This window comes from Dromiciops gliroides, chromosome 6 (genome assembly GCF_019393635.1).
Source record: "Dromiciops gliroides isolate mDroGli1 chromosome 6, mDroGli1.pri, whole genome shotgun sequence".
NCBI classification, from domain to species: Eukaryota; Metazoa; Chordata; class Mammalia; order Microbiotheria; family Microbiotheriidae; genus Dromiciops; species Dromiciops gliroides.
This window is the reverse complement of record NC_057866.1, coordinates 250,339,072-250,358,767: the sequence shown is the minus strand read 5'-3', so window position 1 is coordinate 250,358,767 and position 19,696 is coordinate 250,339,072. Positions and strand designations below refer to the sequence as shown.

At 37.4% G+C, this 19,696-nt stretch overlaps 2 protein-coding genes across 2 annotated transcripts in view; both read left to right on the top strand.

The window, feature by feature from the left end:
* ARHGAP24 (Rho GTPase activating protein 24) overlaps window positions 1-19,696 on the top strand; it is a 109,172-nt gene that overhangs the window by 58,253 nt on the left and 31,223 nt on the right. The gene's annotated exons all lie outside the window — the stretch shown is intronic.
* LOC122731268 (40S ribosomal protein S23-like) lies at window positions 10,477-10,961 on the top strand. Its single transcript, XM_043971274.1, has one exon. It carries the CDS (start codon window positions 10,487-10,489, stop codon window positions 10,916-10,918), a length of 432 nt encoding a protein of 143 aa, XP_043827209.1. The 5' UTR covers window positions 10,477-10,486; the 3' UTR covers window positions 10,919-10,961.

The following is a 19,696-nucleotide window of genomic DNA, read 5'->3' as shown; positions in this document are numbered from 1 at the left end:
ACATTCTGGTCAAACTGACCAACTTGCTATTATTGCCCACACATGACATCTCATCTTCATGGGTAGTCCCCCTTCCCTGGGATCTCCTCCCTTCTTACTACTGGAGTTTCCTTCAAAACACAGTTCTGGAGCCAGTTCTTAGAGAAGAACTTTTCTAATCTCCCCAGCTGGGCCTTAAGTCAAGAGGACCTGATTTTGAAGCTGTCCTCAGACACTTACTAGCTGTAGGACCCTGCCTCAGTTTCCTCATTTGAAAAATGAAGATAATAATAGCACTTATCCCCCAGGGTTGTTGTGAGGATAAAATGAGATAAAATCTATAAAGTGCTTTCTAAACCTTAATTTGATATTGAAGAAGTCAGCATCTTTTTCCTCATTTAGAAAAATTATTTAATTATTTACAAGGTTGGGGTTTGTAGGAATAATATCAGGCAAAACCATCTGTGAACTCTGCTTCCCTGTTCATCCTCATTCCAATGTAGAACATCTCACCCACCAAAATCCTTATCTGTATAGCTGGGGCCTTATTATTTTATCATCTTTTATCCTATATATGCATATATGTATGCATTTTATTTTTTTTTTCTTTTAGGAAGCAGTTAGGTGCCACAGCAGATTGAGTTCTGGACTTCAAGTGGGGTAGATCTGAGTTCAGACCTAGCCTCTGACACTTACTAGTTGCGTGATACTAGGCAAGTCTGCCTCAGTTTCCTCATTTGTAAAATGAAGATAATAACACTTACCTTCCAGAATTGTTGAGGATAAAATGAAATCATATCTATAAAGTACTTTCCAAACCTTAATTTGGGGGAAGCTAGGTGTCACAGTGGATAGAGCACCGGCCCTGGAGTCAGGAGGACCTGAGTTCAAATCAGGCCTCAGACACTTGACACTTACTAGCTGTGTGACCCTGGGCAAGTCACTTAACCCTCATTGCCCCACAAAAACAAAACAAAACAAAACAAAAAAACCCAAAGAAGATATAATATGAAACTGAATCTCTCTATTGCCAATAAGTCACTTTTTTTAAGTGTATTTTTTATTATTTATTTAGTATTTCATTTTCCCCCAATTACATGAAAAATACAAAGTCCATGTCTTCAAATCTTACCTTTAATACAAACTATGTGTACTTGGGTAAATCACATAACTTAGGTTTTTAATGAATGCCTCCTAAAGCTTCAGTATCACATTCATTACAAACAAGAGCTACAAGGGGGCAGCTAGGTAGTGCAGTGGATAAAGCACTGGCCTTGGATTCAGGAGGACCTGAGTTCAAATCTGGCCTCAGACACTTGACACTTGCTAGCTGTGTGACCCTGGGCAAGTCACTTGACTCTCATTGCTCTGCAAAAAAACCCCAAAAAACAAAACCAAAAACAACCAAGAGCTGCCATGTAGCTACCATTTGGATCAATCACACAGAGGCCAGTAAATCTCAACTTTTTTTTATAGTTCCTTTGCAAACAAACATGTTTTCTAAGAAGCCTAGAGAGCAGAGGTAGTTGGGAGGAGGTAAGACTCCTTTCAAAAAGTGTCTTCAGAACAAGGGAAAAGAGAAATCACTGCCCTCCACTAGTAAGTAGGAGAATAGGGGAGTGAGTGGGAGAGTTGGCAGTGTCTTTGATGAAAAAAAAAATGCAGTTAAAGAAAAAATAAATTTCCATTAATTTGGGGGAAAAAAAAGAAATAATTTACCAAGAGGCAGAGACTTTAAGAATGTTAATAATTGGGGTAGCTAGATGGTGCAGTGGATAGAGCACCGGCCCTGGAGTCAGGAGTACCTGAGTTCAAATCCGGCCTCAGACGCTTAACACTTACTAGCTGTGTGACCCTGGGCAAGTCACTTGACCCCAATTGCCTCACTAAAAAAAAAAAAAAGAATGTTAATAATTTATGGATTGTATTTTGGGAAATGGAAAGGCCCTAATCACCAGGGGTTTAATTATTCTATAATCCTCAGTTTTCAGGAAGGAAATAACACCTGTAGTCTTGATTCAAATCTATAGAACATCAGTTAGGGAGACAGTATGATGCAGTGGGCAGAACATAGACTGGAGTCAAAGGACCTGGCTTCTGATGCTTGGTACCTATGGGACCTTTGCAAATCATTTAACCTCACTGAGGTTCACTTTCCTCATCTGTAAAAAAAAGAAAGAAAGAAAGATGGAGGGGGGGGGCAAAGAGAGAGAGAGAAAGAGAGAGAAAGGAAGGAAAGATGGAAGGAAGGAGAGAGGAGAGGCAGGTATATTTTTGTTTTTTTGTATTTTTGGTATCCCTAAAGCTTAGCACATCTGGTATACAGTAAGTGCTTAATAAATGCCTCTTGACCCATTGACTAGAAGTCCTTTGAAGTTTCTTCTGGCTCTGGATCTATGATCCCTGAAGGAACAAATACATAAATGTGTATACATAATATCTTTGTATATTTTGATACACATCCTACTTTGGAAGGAACCAGATTTGGTTTTCTAACATGGATTATATTGATTTGGGCTAATCCTGTAATTCTGTAGGACTTCTCTCTACATTAGATCATCTGAGGGAAATGATTCAGAAAAGTTTCTTGGTTCCAAATGAGAAAGATGCGGTCATAAACGCCTGAGCCACTAGTGCGGTATTAGCACAGGCAGGATTGGGTGACTATATGGCGCTCTCAGATTCACTGCCCTTCTGACCTCCCCTTGGCTTAGCCTCCTTTTATAGAGCTCAGTCTGACTTGAGTTTAAACCCTGGCGTTTAGGGTTTCTCCTTGGCCCTCCCTGTCCTTCTCTGTTCCCTTTCTGCTTGAACTCCCCTCTCTGTTTTGGTGTAACAGTATTTTTTTTTTTTTGTCCAAGGTTAATGGTTTTGAAATCCCACTGATCCTCAGAAGAGAAGTTATAGCTTCCATTTCTGGGTGATGGGGTCACGGGACAAATAGCAGTGAGCCAAGAGATAATAAAAGAGTCTGTTGTCTCAAATGTGCAGGCAACGAGAAGCTCTCACCAGCAGCACCTGCTCCGTCTACCAGGCTCCAAGGGTCTTCATGTGGAACTGGCACCAGAGGGTAGAGGAAAAAGCCTTTCCATTCCCTTAGAAGCACCCGGCCAGGTATTGACCCCCTTCGTCTTTAGTACTTTGAGGGATTTTGTCACCTTTTTTATTTAGGAGCTGGCTTGATTTATTTGTAGCCCTTATTTGCAGTCACATTCTCCCTACCATTCTAGACCCTGTCAGATTTGGTATTCCAGGCTGCCCTGAGTGGTATAATTAACTGCTGCTATCAAATGATCTATCTGTTCTATATTCAGAACAGCCAGGCTAACTCAAAAAGTGTCTTCAGGCTTCTTCAGATAGAAACTGTGATTTTTTTCCACAACAGGAATCCCATATGTTCTTGGCTTCATCTACCCAAGAAGTGAGCTCACCTTGGGAGAGGGTTTTATGGGGTCTGACTTGCTCATGATATAAAAGAGGACTTCTGTGTTTTAGTTTGCAAACATTTTAAAAAATATATTTTCTTTACTTTCCATAAAATTGCTTAAGAACAAAGTATGTTCTGTTCCAGTGTACTTATAAATGTGGCCTGAAACATAGAGAAGCTGTTTGCAAGTCTGGCTGCATTGCTTATTTAGCCACGTTACATACAATTCCATACAAGGGGTGAATTTGTTTGTGTAAAAGAGTGTTTTCTCAGTACCAGGACCAAATGGATTGATTAAGAAGTGTGTCAGTCAGCCTACTAGTATGGCATAATATCTAATTACACATACAAACCCCCCCCATTAATATAAAGTATGAAACTTATATACATCTTTTGGCTGTGTCTGTGTAAACAAATAAAACACAGTACATAAATATGACCAAAAGAACAAAATAATATTGTTAGATTATGGAAGAATATATATGTATATATAATGTATATGTGTGTATTTATACATACATATCCAAATATTTCTATATATACATACATATACACATAAACAGAGGAGGAATGGAATGTAAATATTTTTAAAAACCACTGAGTATAGTAAAGAGATGAATTATACTAAATTGAAATTAAGAGGAAATGATTATACCTTCAAAATTACTTCAGTTCCTCTAAGAGGTTTTCGTGTGTGATCCCAGAAGCATATACTTAGTTAAATAAAATATAAACAAACTTGAAGCCAAATGCAGAAATGATTCCTAAATTATCTATTTGCAGTTCGATTTAACTGAGTCGTATCATTGCTAAATATAATGAAAATGTTCTAAGCTTGTTTGTTTAGTCTTTAAAATTACATCTTTCATTTGAATGGGTACCAGAAGTTAGTAAAACTCTCTCTCTCTCTCTCTGTCCATACTCTATATATTCAAATTTACACACATATAATTTAAAATTATTTTAAATAAAAAATTTGAAAAATAAAGAGCAGTAATTTTAATCAAAATATAATCAGAATGTAGTATAAAATATTCAACTAGCACCAAATCTTTATAAATTTTCCTTATAGCAGTGAAATAAGGAAGCCTGGATTACAATCATCACCCAAACCACCATGAAATGGTCAATAGGTTCATATATATATATATATATATATATATATATATATATATATATATATATATATATATATATATATATATACACATACACATATACATATACATATATATGTATACACATACACACACATATATATAAATTTATGAAATCATTTCCTTTTTCTCTTTGTCCCCAATTTTTTTTCTTGGGATGTCCAATTAGCCTATATTTTCAAGTTGTGCATTTAATGCACAAAGTCAGCATTTTAGAAAATATATTAAAATTAACATTTACATTTTTCTTCTTATATTTACTTTAATTTACATTAGAGCATAATGATAACTCAGTATACCTTACATGATTCCAGGAATTTTGTAATATATTTTAAATCAAATGATTTATATAGACAGAGACTCCTCCCCAAAAATTTTTGCCTGGGGCTGGCATAAATCCCAGGTGCAGCATCCTTACTTAAAACCAGGAGCTCTCCTCTCCCAAATTCTTGCCACCTTTACCCAGTCAAGAAGCACAGAATAATCCTTGAAGCATAGGGTAATCATTCCCAGCCAATAAGGAAAGTTATACAAATGAAATGGAGCCCTAGGTTACCCTCCCTCAAATGCGGAGAATCAAAAAATGACTTAAGACCTGCTTAAATATAAATTAAAATTATTTTTTTAAATGATGAATGCTCTTTGAGTTTGACCCTTCTATAAACCCTGACCCTATCCCACATCCCTCCATCTTTCCCCAAAGAACAATTTGAGGGGCAGCTAGGTGGTGTAGTGGATAAAGCACCAGCCCTGGATTCAGGAGGACCTGAGTTCAAATCCGACCTCAGACATTTGACACCAGCTATGTGACCCTGGGCAAGTCACTTAACCTTCATTGCCCCACAAAAAACAAACAAACAAAAACCCAGGGCCTTCCCTACAGGCCAGGAACTGTTGTCGATGTTGGAGACGCAGATGCAAAAGAGAAACAGTCCTGGTACTCCAAGGGCTTCAGTTCTATTGGGATAAAAACACAACATGTTCACATATAAATCAATATTCTCTCTCTCTCTCTCTCTGTCTCTCTCTCTCTGTCTCTCACTCTTTGTCTCTGTCTCTCCCCCTTCCTCCTTCCCTCTCTCCCCCTCTCACCTTTTCTCTCTCTCTCTCTCTCTCTCTCTCTCTCTCTCTCTCTCTCTCTCTCTCTCTCTCTCTCTCTCTCTCTCTCTCTCTCCCCCCCTACCTTCCCCTTTCCCTCTCTCCCTCTCCATATCTCTTTCTCTCTCTCCCCTCTCTTGCTCTTTCTCTCTCACACACATATGTATGTGTGTGTGTGTGAAATACAAACAATGATTTAGGAGCTGTGCACTAACAACTGAAGGACTTATAACTCTTGAAGTAGAAGTGAAAAGGAAGCATGGTCCAGTCATGAGGAGGAAGTAGCCTTGTTTTCTCTGAATTATCATTTTTTTTGCCTCGGGAATTCTTTCTTTTTTAACTTTTGTCATCTATAAAGCTGGTTTTTTGTCATATTTTATGATCCAGGAGCACCTCACTACATTCTAGAGCTTTAACAACTAGAGTGGCTTTAGTTAATTATGTCCCAAAAAAACTTCAAGTAGAAAAGGGAAAGTAATTTACTATAATATCATAATAGGGGAAAGAAGGTAGATAGTGATTTTCTTCATTTAATTTTCTTCTGTTCCCCTTTTGTTGTATTAAAATATGGTTCCTAAAAGGTGGCCTAAAGGAGGATTTTTTCACTTGGGTAAAGATTTATGGAAGTTTTTACCATGTGATAAATCTTTAAAAATCACTATAGATTTAGGGGCAGCTAGGTGGAGCAGTGGATAAAGTGCTGGCCCTGGATTCAGGAGGACCTGAGTTCAAATCCATCCTCAGACACTTGACACTTACTAGCTGTGTGACCCTGGGCAAGTCACTTAACCCCAATTGCCTCGCCAAAAAAAACATCACTATAGATTTAATAATTGCCCCAAACATAATTAATCAAAGAAGTCCATAAACTGTTAGCACTTAGCAAAGAGGAATTGAATAGATTAACAAACAGTACATAAGAACATATTTCTCCCTTCCTTCTATGTAGTTGCAATCAATATATATGTAGTTACGTTTCCACTGGTGTCATTTTGGAGGATTTTGTTTAGTATTCCCTTGTATACTTCACATCATTTTTTTTAGAACATACTTCAATGTGTAATTTATTCTATTATTTATTTTATATGTACAGATTGAGCCAAATGTCACAAAGGGGTTTCAATATTTAATAACTCCTTTATTTTTTGTTTTTTAATTTACAATACCACAGCATCATATATAGTATATAAGGAAATTAATTTACATCATGTGTGAAAAATCAAATTTTGTAAATGTTGAAAAATAAAGAAAAAAATTTTCAAAAAGTTATTAAAACATTGTGACTTTTGGCCTACCATGTATATTCTATAATTTAATATATTTATAATTTATTATACTATGTAATGTGTTCAATCATTTTCCAATTATTGAAGGATGTTTCCAATTATTTTGTCATTACAAAAAGAGCAGCAGTGAATTTGGCTGCTTACATTGGTCATTTACCTTTTATTTGTTTCCAGGAAAGTAGGCATATTGATTGACAGTTGCTGATGTTTTCTCAGGCATCTTTTTTATGGGTTAATAATGTTCAAGATTTTTTCCCCCCACACCTGTGGTACTATTGTGAACCTGTCAGTTTCCTCCAGTCTTCTCTATGTAAATTTAGTTTAATACAGCTATGTTTCCCATCTTTGTTCTCTTTAGTGCTATTTCTACCTCCTCTCTAAGCACATCCAGGCCTGTGAGTCTAACCTAAGAACCCCCTAGAGGAGAGCCATAAGAAATCAAAAAGTTTGGCCTAATTTGCCACACAGGAAAAGACAAGTAGGTGAAGAATACCTGTTGTCCAGATTACGACACACAGTGAGATGAATAAACTGTTGAGCTCATCCACTACAAGCAAATCCATTTTGGACAGACATTGCAAGTAGTGAGTTGGATCTAGAATTAGACAGGAGGAGATCAAGAGTTTTGGTTGCTTGGGGAAGTTACAGAATTCTTTTAGTGACCCAAAATGTGTCCTTGAAAAAAAAAGCCCCAAAGGTATTATTGTGTGGCGATGAGTCACAAGACATTGTAGACTTTGAGGAATTATCAATGAATTTTGCTCAGCCACAGTGACAGACGATGGTAATAGACAATGGTGATAGATATAGTGGGTGTGAGCAGACTCTCATAAGGAACTACAAAAGATATCATCAAAAAAATTTTTATTAAAAAAGAAAATGAGAGGGGCAGCTAGGTGGCACAGTGGATAGAGCACTGGCCCTGGAGTCAGGAGTACCTGAGTTCAAATCTGGCCTCAGACACTTAACACTTACTAGCTGTGTGACCCTGGGCAAGTCACTTAACCCCAATTGCCTCACTAAAAAAAAAATGGGCTGTTTACAATAGAGTAAGGGATGAACATCTTCATGTCTTCATGGACATCCAGCTGGTTGAGTGAACCCCCTGTGTCAAACTTCCAGAAAGACTTGGCAAAAGTTTAGTAGGATGGGTTACAGTTCCCAATGGGTTACAGATAAGTGGGTTACAGTTCCCAAACATTCACATCAATGAAAATACAAATACACAAAGTATTTTTGTATTTGATTTGATTTAGGGGGAACAAAGTCCTAGGAAGAATCACTGGGTTGAAAGGAGTGACCCGTGGCACAATGGCGCACATTGCCTTATTGCTTCTGCTTGATAGAGTGGTGGAAATGGAATCAGAAAGACGAGTTCAAAACCTGGATGGGACACCTAATAGCTGATGTGACCTGTGCAAGTCATGTCACCTCTCCTAATAGCAACTAACTCCTAAGGTTATTTCATGAGGATAAAATTAAGTAATGTAAATGCAAATTTTAAAATGCTATGTGGATATTAGCAATTATTGTTATTATTCTTATCATTATGTTAAAATTATATCTAGATTCTGGTTCCTCTGACCCCTTCCCCCCTTCTAGTCGGTATAATAAGTTTATAAGTAGCCGATATAAATTAACAATAGCAGGAATTAAGAATACAAAAGGGATCCCAGGAGTCTCATACATACAGAATGTTCCAAAGATCAAATGAGCATAATTTGTAAACTCTATCATATTCTAACCAAGAATCACATCCTGAGACTATGTGTTAAATCAAGGGAAGCCAGCTAAACCTTGCTGTCTGTCAGGGACTTTTGGCTCTATGATATGTGAGTCTCAGATAATCTCCACATATTTGCAGTAAGACCAGAAGACCACCAAATGGTATTGACAACTTTGAGAGGATGTGGTTATGTTAATGAACGTATAACCCCAAAGTGGCAAAGATGGAAATTAAGTCTGTTCCCCACCAAAGCTTATAAAAATTGAGACTCTCCCCAAACTTCTGGCCCATAAGAATGCCTCCATCTCCATCTGGGCCCATGTTGTCTAGTGCTCCCAACTCTAATCCATGGTTATAAGAAAGACTTTCTGTGACTCTATCCCTCCCCATTCTCCTCTCTGTGCTGCCTGCCTTCCCCCCCCACCTCATCCCTGTCCCCATGCTGTCTGCCTCTGTACCCCGCTTTTTGCCATTTGGATTCATACTTTCTCTGTCCCTGCACCCTCTGCACCTTGTTAAAGTGGGATTAAAACATTACTCCCCACTGTCATTATGGTCTTTCCTTTGAATTCCCAAAGAACCAAGCATGCTTGTCCATTTCATAATTCCATAATCAGCAACTCAATTACACACATTGTCATTAACATATTGTTCCAGTTTAAAAAGTCAACAATGCATATTATGCCAGTTGATGATTTTGAATATATGAGCCTGATCTCTTGAAATCTTTACGTGGAAGTAACTCATGGGTCAATATACGTATAGAGAAAACATGCAAGCACATGTGGACACCCAATAGATGTTTTTATTTACCAAGGAAAGAGAATTAAGAATCACAGGCTAATAGATATGATCCTTGGGCATCCTCCACATTCAGCAGCAAAGACTTCTTGGTAAATTTTGTGCCAGTTTTTTGAGAGTCAACAAGGACTCATTAAAATGGATATAGTCATGTTGATCTGTACATGGCATAAGCATTCAGTTTTGTTTCATGTTACTTCACTGTATTTCTGTATATGTGATGTTCTAAAAACCTATTCATTTTGTGTTTCATTTAACCTAGGTTTTCTTAAAACCTAGTGCCCTTTCCACTCTGCCATATCATAGTCATTTCTGACAATACAGACCCCACTTCAGATTGAACCTTCAACTATAATAAAGGAAAACAATTGAGGAAACAGATATAATATCATGGCCACTGACAATTTCCAGAACAACTTGTCCTTAATGGTCCCATGACCATTAAGGAGCGATGTCTTATAGGGTTCATAATCTATTTACTTCCATTCAGGGATCTTTCCATTTGCATTGCTGTAATACATGATTGTTTATTTCATTTTGCACTAGTTCATACAAGTCCAATCTCTTAGAATTCCTCAGATCTATCTTTTATGCAACACAATATTATTTCATTATATTCATATCAGTTTGCAAAGCCATTTCACCATTTGATGGGTACCCACTTTGTTTCCAGTTCATTATTATCATTGTTATAATACTGTGAATATTTTGGTATGCACTGAACTCTTATGCATATCTTCTCTTTCTTGGGCTAGAAAACCTTTACCGGGGTAAAGAGTTTGAATGGATTAGTGACTTTTCTTGCATAATTCCAAATTTAATATCGACTGTTCCCATTTTTATTACACTTATTAATTCTGTCACTTTTACCAATTTGTAAAGTAAAACTTCAGCATTGTTCTAATTTTCATTTCTTTTCCTATTAATGATTTGGAGCATTTTCATATGGTCATAGTCTACAATTGTTTTGAAAAACTATTTTTGCTTTTGCTTCGGCCCGGACGGCGGCAGCATGGGTAAGTGCCGTGGTCTTTGTACAGCTAGAAAGCTTCGCAGCCACAGAAGAGACCAAAAGTGGCATGACAAACAATACAAGAAAGCTCATTTGGGCGCAGCCTTGAAGGCCAACCCATTTGGAGGAACATCTCACGCAAAAGGGATTGTCTTGGAGAAAGTTGGTGTTGAAGCCAAGCAGCCCAATTCTGCCATCAGGAAGTGTGTGAGAGTCCAGCTGATTAAGAATGGCAAAAAAGTCACCGCCTTTGTTCCCAATGATGGTTGCTTGAACTTTATTGAGGAAAAAGATGAAGTTTTGGTTGCTGGATTTGGTCGAAAAGGTCATGCTGTTGGTGATATTCCTGGAGTCTGCTTCAAGGTTGTGAAAGTTGCAAATGTTTCTCTTCTGACCTTGTACAAAGGCAAGAAGGAAAGACCAAGATCATAAAAATCGTATGATGTCTTTGTCATAGTAAACAGTTTTCATGTAACAAAAAAAAAAAAGAAAAACTATTTTCACTCTTTGCTGACTTTATTAGGAAAAGACTTTAAGACTATATTTGTGACAATTCCATATATCCCTTAGATCAATATTAGTTGATGCAAATAATATTTTCTTCTTGACCATTTTTATCATATTTGCATTTACTTTATTCATGCAAAAGCTTCTGAACTTTGTGCACTTTGTTAATTTTAGCTTTTATGAGTTCTCTACTTCATTTAAGAACCTTCTCCCTAACTGTATTTTTAGAGGTAACTCCTCTTCATCTCTATTTTTTTGTCACTTTTATTTTCATTTTGAACTTTTATATATATATATATATATATATATATATATATATATATATATATATATATATATATATAGAGAGAGAGAGAGAGAGAGAGAGAGAGAGAGAGAGAGAGAGATATGCTGGTCTAAATTAGATTTCTTCCCAAATGCTTTTCTATTTTTTCAGTAATTAGGAACTCCTAGAAAGAGGAGGTTCTTTGAAGCCCCAGTAACAAACATTCTTGGCTTTACCAAACATTGGACTACTGTTTTTATTTATTCTAGGTCCTTGCTTATCTAGTCGGTTTCACTTATCTACTTTTCTATTTTTAACCAGTACCAAATAATACTGATATTTATTTCTTAATATAATGGTATCTGGAAATATTCTGTCTTTCCCATTACTGCCTTTACTACCACCACTCCAATTCTGTTAAGTGTCCCATTGGTAATGTTAATGGCATAGAATTAAATCTTGATTTGGAGTTCCATCAGTTTTGGTATACTGGCATGGGCAGGAAGTTAACTCCTATATATTTTATATATTTTGCAGTTATTTTTCTCCACTTTATCAATATTTGTATCTTTAATTGTGTTCCTTTGTCGCATTGCTTTAACCAGTTTTGCCAAATAATAGTGGGAAGAGAGAACATGCCTTATTCCTGTTTGTACTTTGAAAATTTCTAATGTCTATTATTAAAATGATAGTTCTTGGGGCAGCTAGGTGGCGCAGTGGATAGAGCACTGGCCCTGGAGTCAGGAGTACCTGAGTTCAAATCTGGCCTCAGACACTTAATACTTACTAGCTGTGTGACCCTGGGCAAGTCACTTAACCCCAATTGCCTCACTAAAAACAAAAAACAAAAAAACCCCATAAAATGATAGTTCTTGGTTTTAGATATATATTATCTAACATTTTAAGGAAGATCCTTTCCATGATTATGCTTCTTAACATAAAGACATATTGTATTTTGTCAAAGGCTTTTTAGGAGTCTGTAGAAAAAATTATATTATGGTACAAGAGATAGAATGCCAGGCCTGGAGTCGGGAATACCAGAGTTCAAATCTGTCCTCAGACACTTACTGTGTGATCCTGGGGAAGTCACTTAATCTGTTTGCTTCAGTTTTCTTAACCTTAAAATGGGGATAATACCCCCTACTTCCCAGGGTTGTTATAAGGATGAAAGTAGATAATATTTATAACGCACTCAGCACCCTGCCTGGCACATAGTAAATATTACTTAAATGTTAGCCGTCATCATCATCATTATTTTTCATTTATACAATTACTTATGTTAATTTGTTTTCCTAACGTTCAGCCATCACTGGTACAAATCCAAATTGGGCATAGTAAAGTATATTCTGTGTCTTTTCCTATAGTATTTTTGAAGGGCTCTTATTTTAAAATGTTTGCACCAATATCCCTCAGTTAAAGGTTTCTACAATTTTGTTTTTCTGCTTTGTCTGACCTTGGCTTGGGGATCAGTACCACATATGTCTCATAAAAACATTTTAGTGGACTTCTCTAATTTTGAGAATATTTTTTATAGCAAAGATTTTCATTGTTTTTTAAATGTCTAATAGTGTCTACACATGGGGCGGCTAGGTGGCACAGTGGGTAGAGTGTGGGATCTGGAGTCAGGAAGACACCTCTTTCTGAGTTCAAATCTGGCCTCAGACACTCGCTAGCTGCATGACTCTGGCCTAGTCACAACTCTGTTTGCCTCGGTTTCCTCATCTGTAAAATGAACTGGAAAAGGAAATGGCAAACCATTCCAGTATCTTTGCCAAGAAGCCCAAAAAGGGGTCACAAAGAGTAGAATGTGACTGAAATGACTGAACGAGAAACAACAAAGCGTCTACATATAAATCCATCTAACCCAAGTGTTTCTTCTACCTTGGCAGTGTGTTTGTGGCTTGCTTTTTTTTTTTTTAATGAGACTGGTTTTATCTTGTTTTGTAAATTTAGGCATTTCATATGTTTTTACATATTCCTTCATGCTACAATATATGATGACCATAGGCATAGGGTGGACCAAAAGTCACAAAGGGATCTGATGTTCTGATAATGTTTTGAAATTTTTTTCTTTATTTCATATATATATATATATATATATATATATATATATGTATATATACACACACACACACACACACACACACATATATATATATATACATACATACTGTATATGATGCTATGGTATTATAAATTAAAAACAAAAAATAAAGAAGTTATTAAATATTGAAATCCCTTCATGACTTCATGACTTTTGGCCTACCCTGTACCATGAAATTGTGTGTGCGTGCGTGCGTGTGTGTGTGTGTGTGTGTGTCCTTTTGGCAGTACTACAGATAAATAATTTCAACTTATGTACTAATATAAAGGATAAAATGAGAGATTCTATGAAGAACTTGATAAAATAAACTAAATGAAATCAACATTTATTCTGATACTTTGTAATTTCAGTACAAAGGTGGAAAAAGGTGAGGATAGGCAGAACTATATGGAAAATTATGTTTCACATGAAGAAATGATAGGTCAAAGAATTATTGATTATACAGAAGCTTAATGCATCTATAATTTTTTTTTTTGCAGGGCTATGGGGGTTAAGTGACTTGCCCAGGGTCACACAGCTAGTAAGTGTCAGCTGCCTGAGGCCGGATTTGAACTCAGGTCCTCCTGAATCCAGGGCTGGTGCTTTAACCACTGTGCCACCTAGCTGCCCAATGCATCTATAATTTTTTTAAATGGTAGGCACTGGACATGCTGAAAACTAAATAATGCCTCAAAAAACGAAATTGACTACATTTGAACAGCTTCATATTTTAATATTTAATATTTTAAAATGCTAGTATGAACTGACAGCTGTCTGTGTTCAGTCAGACCATCAACTAGTGAGAACCAAGAAGATCAAACTTGGAAGCAGGAAGAGGAAGAGGAAAGGAAAGAATAACAAGAAAAGAATATGTCATGAATTTAAAATATTTAGCCTTGAACCAAATGGGGAAAGGACAACAAATGGAATGTCAACTATAATAATTGCAGTAGAAATTAAAACAATGTGAACTGATTACCTTAACAAGAATACCAAAAAAAGCCCCACAAAACAGTGTAGTTAACAAACATCTGTCTTTCTTGCCAGAGAAAGGTGGCTGATAAAAGCATCACTGCATTAAAATGTGAATTCACCTGTAAAATTGTACTAAGATAATAATGAGCACTATTGTCTCAAAGCAGAAATAAGCAGTAGAGTGTGAAACCAATTTAAAAACAACTAACTCATCTAGATTTCCAACTAAGCAAAGTTATAGCAAGGGCATTCAAGGATGAAAATGGAGAGAGAAAAAGTAGAAAGATTTGTGAAAAAAAAATTCAATAAACAGTTTTCTTCATCAAGGAGAATGTAACTGCCACACTTTGACCCCAGCACCACAGGCCCTGAAGTGCTTACACAGGAGGTAGAAATGGCCCAGGGAAATAGAAAGAACCTCTAGGGGCAGCTAGGTGACATAGTGGATAGACCACCAGCCCTGGATTCAGGAGGACCTGAATTCAAATCCGACTTCAGACACTTGAACTTACTAGCTGTGTGACCCTGGGAAACTCACTTAACCCTCATTGCCCTGGGAAAGGAAGGAAGGAAGGAAGAGAGCGAGAGAGAGACAGAAAGAAAGAAAGAAAGAAAGAAAGAAAGAAAGAAAGAAAGAAAGAAAGAAAGAAAGAAAGAAAGAAAGAAAGAAAGAAAGAAAGAAAGAAAGAAAGAAAGAAAGAAACAAAGAAACAAAGAAAGAAAGAAACAAAGAAAGAAACAAAGAAAGAAAGGAAGGAAGGAAGGAAGGAAGGAAGGAAGGAAGGAAGGAAGAAAGAAAGAAAGAAAGAAAGAAAGAAAGAAAGAAAGAAAGAAAGAAAGAAAGAAAGAAAGAAAGAAAGAAAGAAAGAAAGAAAGAACATCTAGAGAGAAGACCTATGTGGGGGTGGGGGTGGGGGTGGGGGTGGGGGTGGGGTGGGGGAGTGATACAATCCTGAGGACAGTATGACCAGTATACAGAGCATCAGAAGGAAGGGAAGATTCCAAAGGCACAAAAGGAAAAAAAAATCCAGGAACTTAATAAAGATGTCTGCAAGAACATCAATTATTATCTAGTAATAGTCCAACTTGCACATTTCTACTAAAGCTTGATGACAGTCATCTGTGGATGAATTGAGGGCAAATTCAAATGAGGGCATATTAGTATTTGAGCATGTGGGAGCCGATAATCATCTCCTTTTGAAGTCTTAGTTTTGCTAGTATATTATATATAGCACTGTCTTACAATTTTTAAATATTCTTCTCTACAGTGAATTTGCCTTGTTCATTTTTTTATTTTAGTAATTTGATTTTTCTTCTCTTTCTTAATTAAGTTTCTCACTGGTTTATCAATTTCATTGCTGGTTTTTTTTTTTTAAACCTCTCTATTTTGTTTATAAGTTCCATAGTCTTTGTGTTTTCATTTTTTCCCTATTTCTTCTCTAATTTTCAAGATTTATTCACTTGTACTTGTTTCGGGGAGGTTACTTGCAAGTTTATTTTGTTGATCCTTTCATTTTCTGTTTGTTAATATATTTATTCAGAGATAAATTCTTTGCTTTTTCTTTGATTGCATGGCCTTCATCATCATTTAGTTCCTTTCAGTTGTTCAAATAGACTCCCTCTTCCAGGTTTCCCTTTTCTCCTGTGTTCACATTCCAAAATTCTTCCGAGCCTTTTTATCAAGACTGCTTAAAAGTACTTTGTTAAAGGTCCATTTTTTTTTTCCCTTTACAGGATTTTAAACTCAGTTTTGCGGTCTAAGTTATTTTTGGTTATAAGCATTTTTCTTTCATCTTTTAGAATATGGGCAAGATTTTATCTCAAGTCACCAAGCATTTATTTATTGCCTACTGTGTACAAGGCACTGTTCTAAATGCTAGGGATACAAAGACAGGCAAAAGTCAGTCCCTGCTCCTTCATAGTAGATGTAGTATAATCTAATACGATCTTGACTATAGTTCCTTAGTATCTGAATGCTTTCTGCGCATTTGTGGCATTTTTTTTTCTTTTACCAGGAAAATCTTGATTTATGCTATGACATTTCCCGGTATTTTTAACTTAGGAATTCTTTCAGGAGATGAATTGTGTTTTTTGTTTTTGTATTTTCTTTTCTCTTTTCACTGTGTTTTCTGGTTCTAAATGATGTGAGCAATTTTCTTTTATAATTTACTATAATATAGCATACACATTCTTTTAATTGTTCATGGTCTTCTGGGAATCCAGTGATTCTTAGACTAACCATTTTGGGGCAGGGCAGGCAATGAAGGTTAAGTGACTTGCCCAGGGTCACACAGCTACTAAGTGTCAAGTGTCTGAGGTCAGATTTGAACTCAGGTCCTGAATCCAGGGCTGGTACTTTATCTATTGCACCACCTATCTGCCCCCTGAGTACAATGATTCTTAAATTACATCTCATTTCCCCAGGTCATTTGCTTTTGAGAGTGGATACCTTACAGAATTTTCTAATCTCTCAGTCTTTTTATTCTATGCTAACATTGCTTGTTGTCTCATGGAGTCATTTACAACTGTGTCTTTAATTCTTTTTTCCAAAGAGTTCACTACTTCTAGTTTTCTACCTTCTGTTATAAGCCACTTATTCTCCCTCCAGTTTTTCTTTTTCCTTAAAAGAATCATAGGTCTTAAGCTAGATAAGACTTAATGGGCTATATCTAAGTCCAGCTCTTTAGTTTTGTTGTTGGGGAAACTGAAGCCCAGGGAGATCAAATGATTTGCCCAAAGTCACACAGGTATCAGCAGCAGAAGAAGGGTTTGAACCCTTTCTCTCTCTGGAGGTTACTCTTGAATGGTGCCAAAAAGCCAGGAAGCCGACAGCACTCAGTATTCTTACATAGTCTCCCATTTCAGTACTAACCTAGACTAGCTCTGTTTAGCTTTTTTTTTTTTTTTTGATTCTTGGTTGTAATCCCATTTCTTTTGCCCTTTGGAATATCATATTCCATGCCCTCCGGTCCTTTAATGTAGAAGCTGCTAGATCTTGTGCTATCCTGACTGGGGCTCCACAGTACTTGAATTCTTTCTTTTTGGCAGCTTGCAATATTTTCTCCTTGACCTGAGAGCTCTGGAATTTGGCTATAATATTCCTAAGAGTTTTCCTTTTGGGATCTCTTTCTGGAGGTGATCGGTGGATTCTTTCAATTTCTATTTTAGCTTCTTCTTCTAGAATTTCAGGACAATTTTCCCTGAGAATATCTTAGAAGATGGTGTCTAAGGTCTTTCCTTGATCATGGTTTTCAGGTAGACCAATAATTTTCAAATGATCTCTCCTGGACCTATTTTCCAGGTCGGCAGTTTTTCCCAGAAGATATTTCATATTGCCCTCTATTTTTTTTTTTTTTTTAGTGAGGCAATTGGAGTTAAGTGACTTGCCCAGGGTCACACAGCTAGTAAGTGTTAAGTGTCTGAGGCCGGATTTAAACTCAGGTACTCCTGACTCCAGGGCCGGTGCTCTATCCACTGTGCCACCTAGCTGCCCCGCCCTCTATTTTTTTATTCATTTGGATTTGCTTTATTGTGTCTTGGTTTCTCATAAAGTCACTGGCTTCCATTTCTTCAATCTTAATTCTTAGGCAATTATTTTCATCAGAGAGCTTTTGTACCTCCTTTTCCATTTGGCCAATTTGACTTTTCAAGCTGTTGACTTTTTTCTCATGTCTTTCCTGCATCACCCTCATTTCTCTTTCCATTTTTTCCTCTACCTCTCTAACTTTATCTTCAAAGTCCTTTTTGAGCACCTCTATGGCCTGAGACCAATTCGTATTTTTCTTGGAAGCTTTAGATATAGGGGCCCTGATGTTGACATCTTCCTCTGAGGGTGCCCCTTGGTCTTCCTTGTTACTGAAGAAACTTTCTATGGTCCTCACCTTTCTCTGTCGGCTCATCTTGCCTTTCTTTTACTTAACTTTTAGCTCCTTAAAGTGGGGCACTGTTTCCAAGCTGCAGTATCCCAAACTTAAGAAGTCCCAGGTGGTATGATTTAAGGAGAATCAGGTTCTTCCCTCGCCTGGCCTATTTCCTGGTCCTTAGATGACCCCAGACCAACTTGCCAATCAACCAGCTTTGTGTATTGTGGTTGTCAGCTCAGACAAGCCTGTGCCCCTCCCCCACCTGGGCCACCTCTACCTGAGCCTACCTCCTGGTTCTCAGCAGGGGTGTAAAATCCAAGTTCTGCCTTAGCACCAGCAGAGACCCCTGTGGTCTCCCCCCTGCCCAGGGCTCAGCCCACTCACCAGACTGTGAGCTTAGTTTCAGACAACACTGGTGCTTCAGCTGATTCAGAGGCTCTGGGGGTCTGCTTCTCTAGTGAGGCCTTCCTGGGACGGGATCTGTGTCAGGGTGACTGTGGAGTTGGGCTCGACTCCTGTATTAGCACAGCAGCTCCCTCTTTCTGATCTTCCTCTGCTTAGCTTTTGAGGTCAGAAAAGAACAGTGAAAAAATTTCATATTTTTCATATTTTAAAGTTATGAAGCATAACTTCATGTCTTCCAGCTACTTTTACAGTCATTGTAACCAAATCATTTTTTTCTTTGAGGTCTTGTACTTATTCTGTAATTATCCTCTTCTGGGTTCACTGCTTGCCTTCTCCTAAGCCATGGTATTTCTTCATTGAGTTTGGAGAGTTCCTTTTGGCTCACATCTCCAGCCTCTCTTCTTGGATTGAGACGTTGCACTGTGGCCAAGGTCTACATCCTTCTGCAATCTTGGAACCTCCCTTGGGTCCTTTCTCCTTTCTGGACTATGCAGCCTACCGTGAGAATTCCATGTGGTATGAATGGAATCACTCCCTTCCCTGCTACTGTCCCTGGTTTATGCCTGTACCTCCTGGTATCACCAAGCAGATGCTGCCCTACAGAACCATCTCTGGCTCCTTCTTGTTAAAAACAAACAAAACACAACGCAGCTGAGAGTTGACTCCCTTCCCTAATACAGCCTTGACTTGCCCCAACTGCATTCAAAGGTTATGTTGGTTTCAGCCTTCCTAGAGGGCTCTCCCAGCCCATTCCCTTCTGTGTTCTGACTGGCCAGAGCCAAAAGGCTGCTAGCCTCAGGCCACATTTACCAGAGATCACATTGGATTTATTTCCCCCTCATATCCTCCAAATATTCCCTATTCTTAGTTTATAGTTTTCTGATAATTTGTTTAAGTAATAATGGAATGAATAAAGGAGTTTACTGGTATTTCTCACTGATATTCTTGTTCAATATTTAATCTGGGGTCCCTCGAGGTATTTGCTGGGGTGTTTGTCAGGAACAACTAGGGTGGCACAGTAGATGAAATTCCGGGCCTGGAGCCAGGAAGACTCATCTTGCTGAATTCAAATCTGGCCTCAGATACTTACAAGTTGTGAGACCCTGGACACT

Excerpts from the sequence above, each read along its gene's own strand:
- LOC122731268 (XM_043971274.1), top strand. The coding sequence starts at position 10,487 with ATGGGTAAGTGCCGTGGTCTTTGTACAGCTAGAAAGCTTCGCAGCCAC.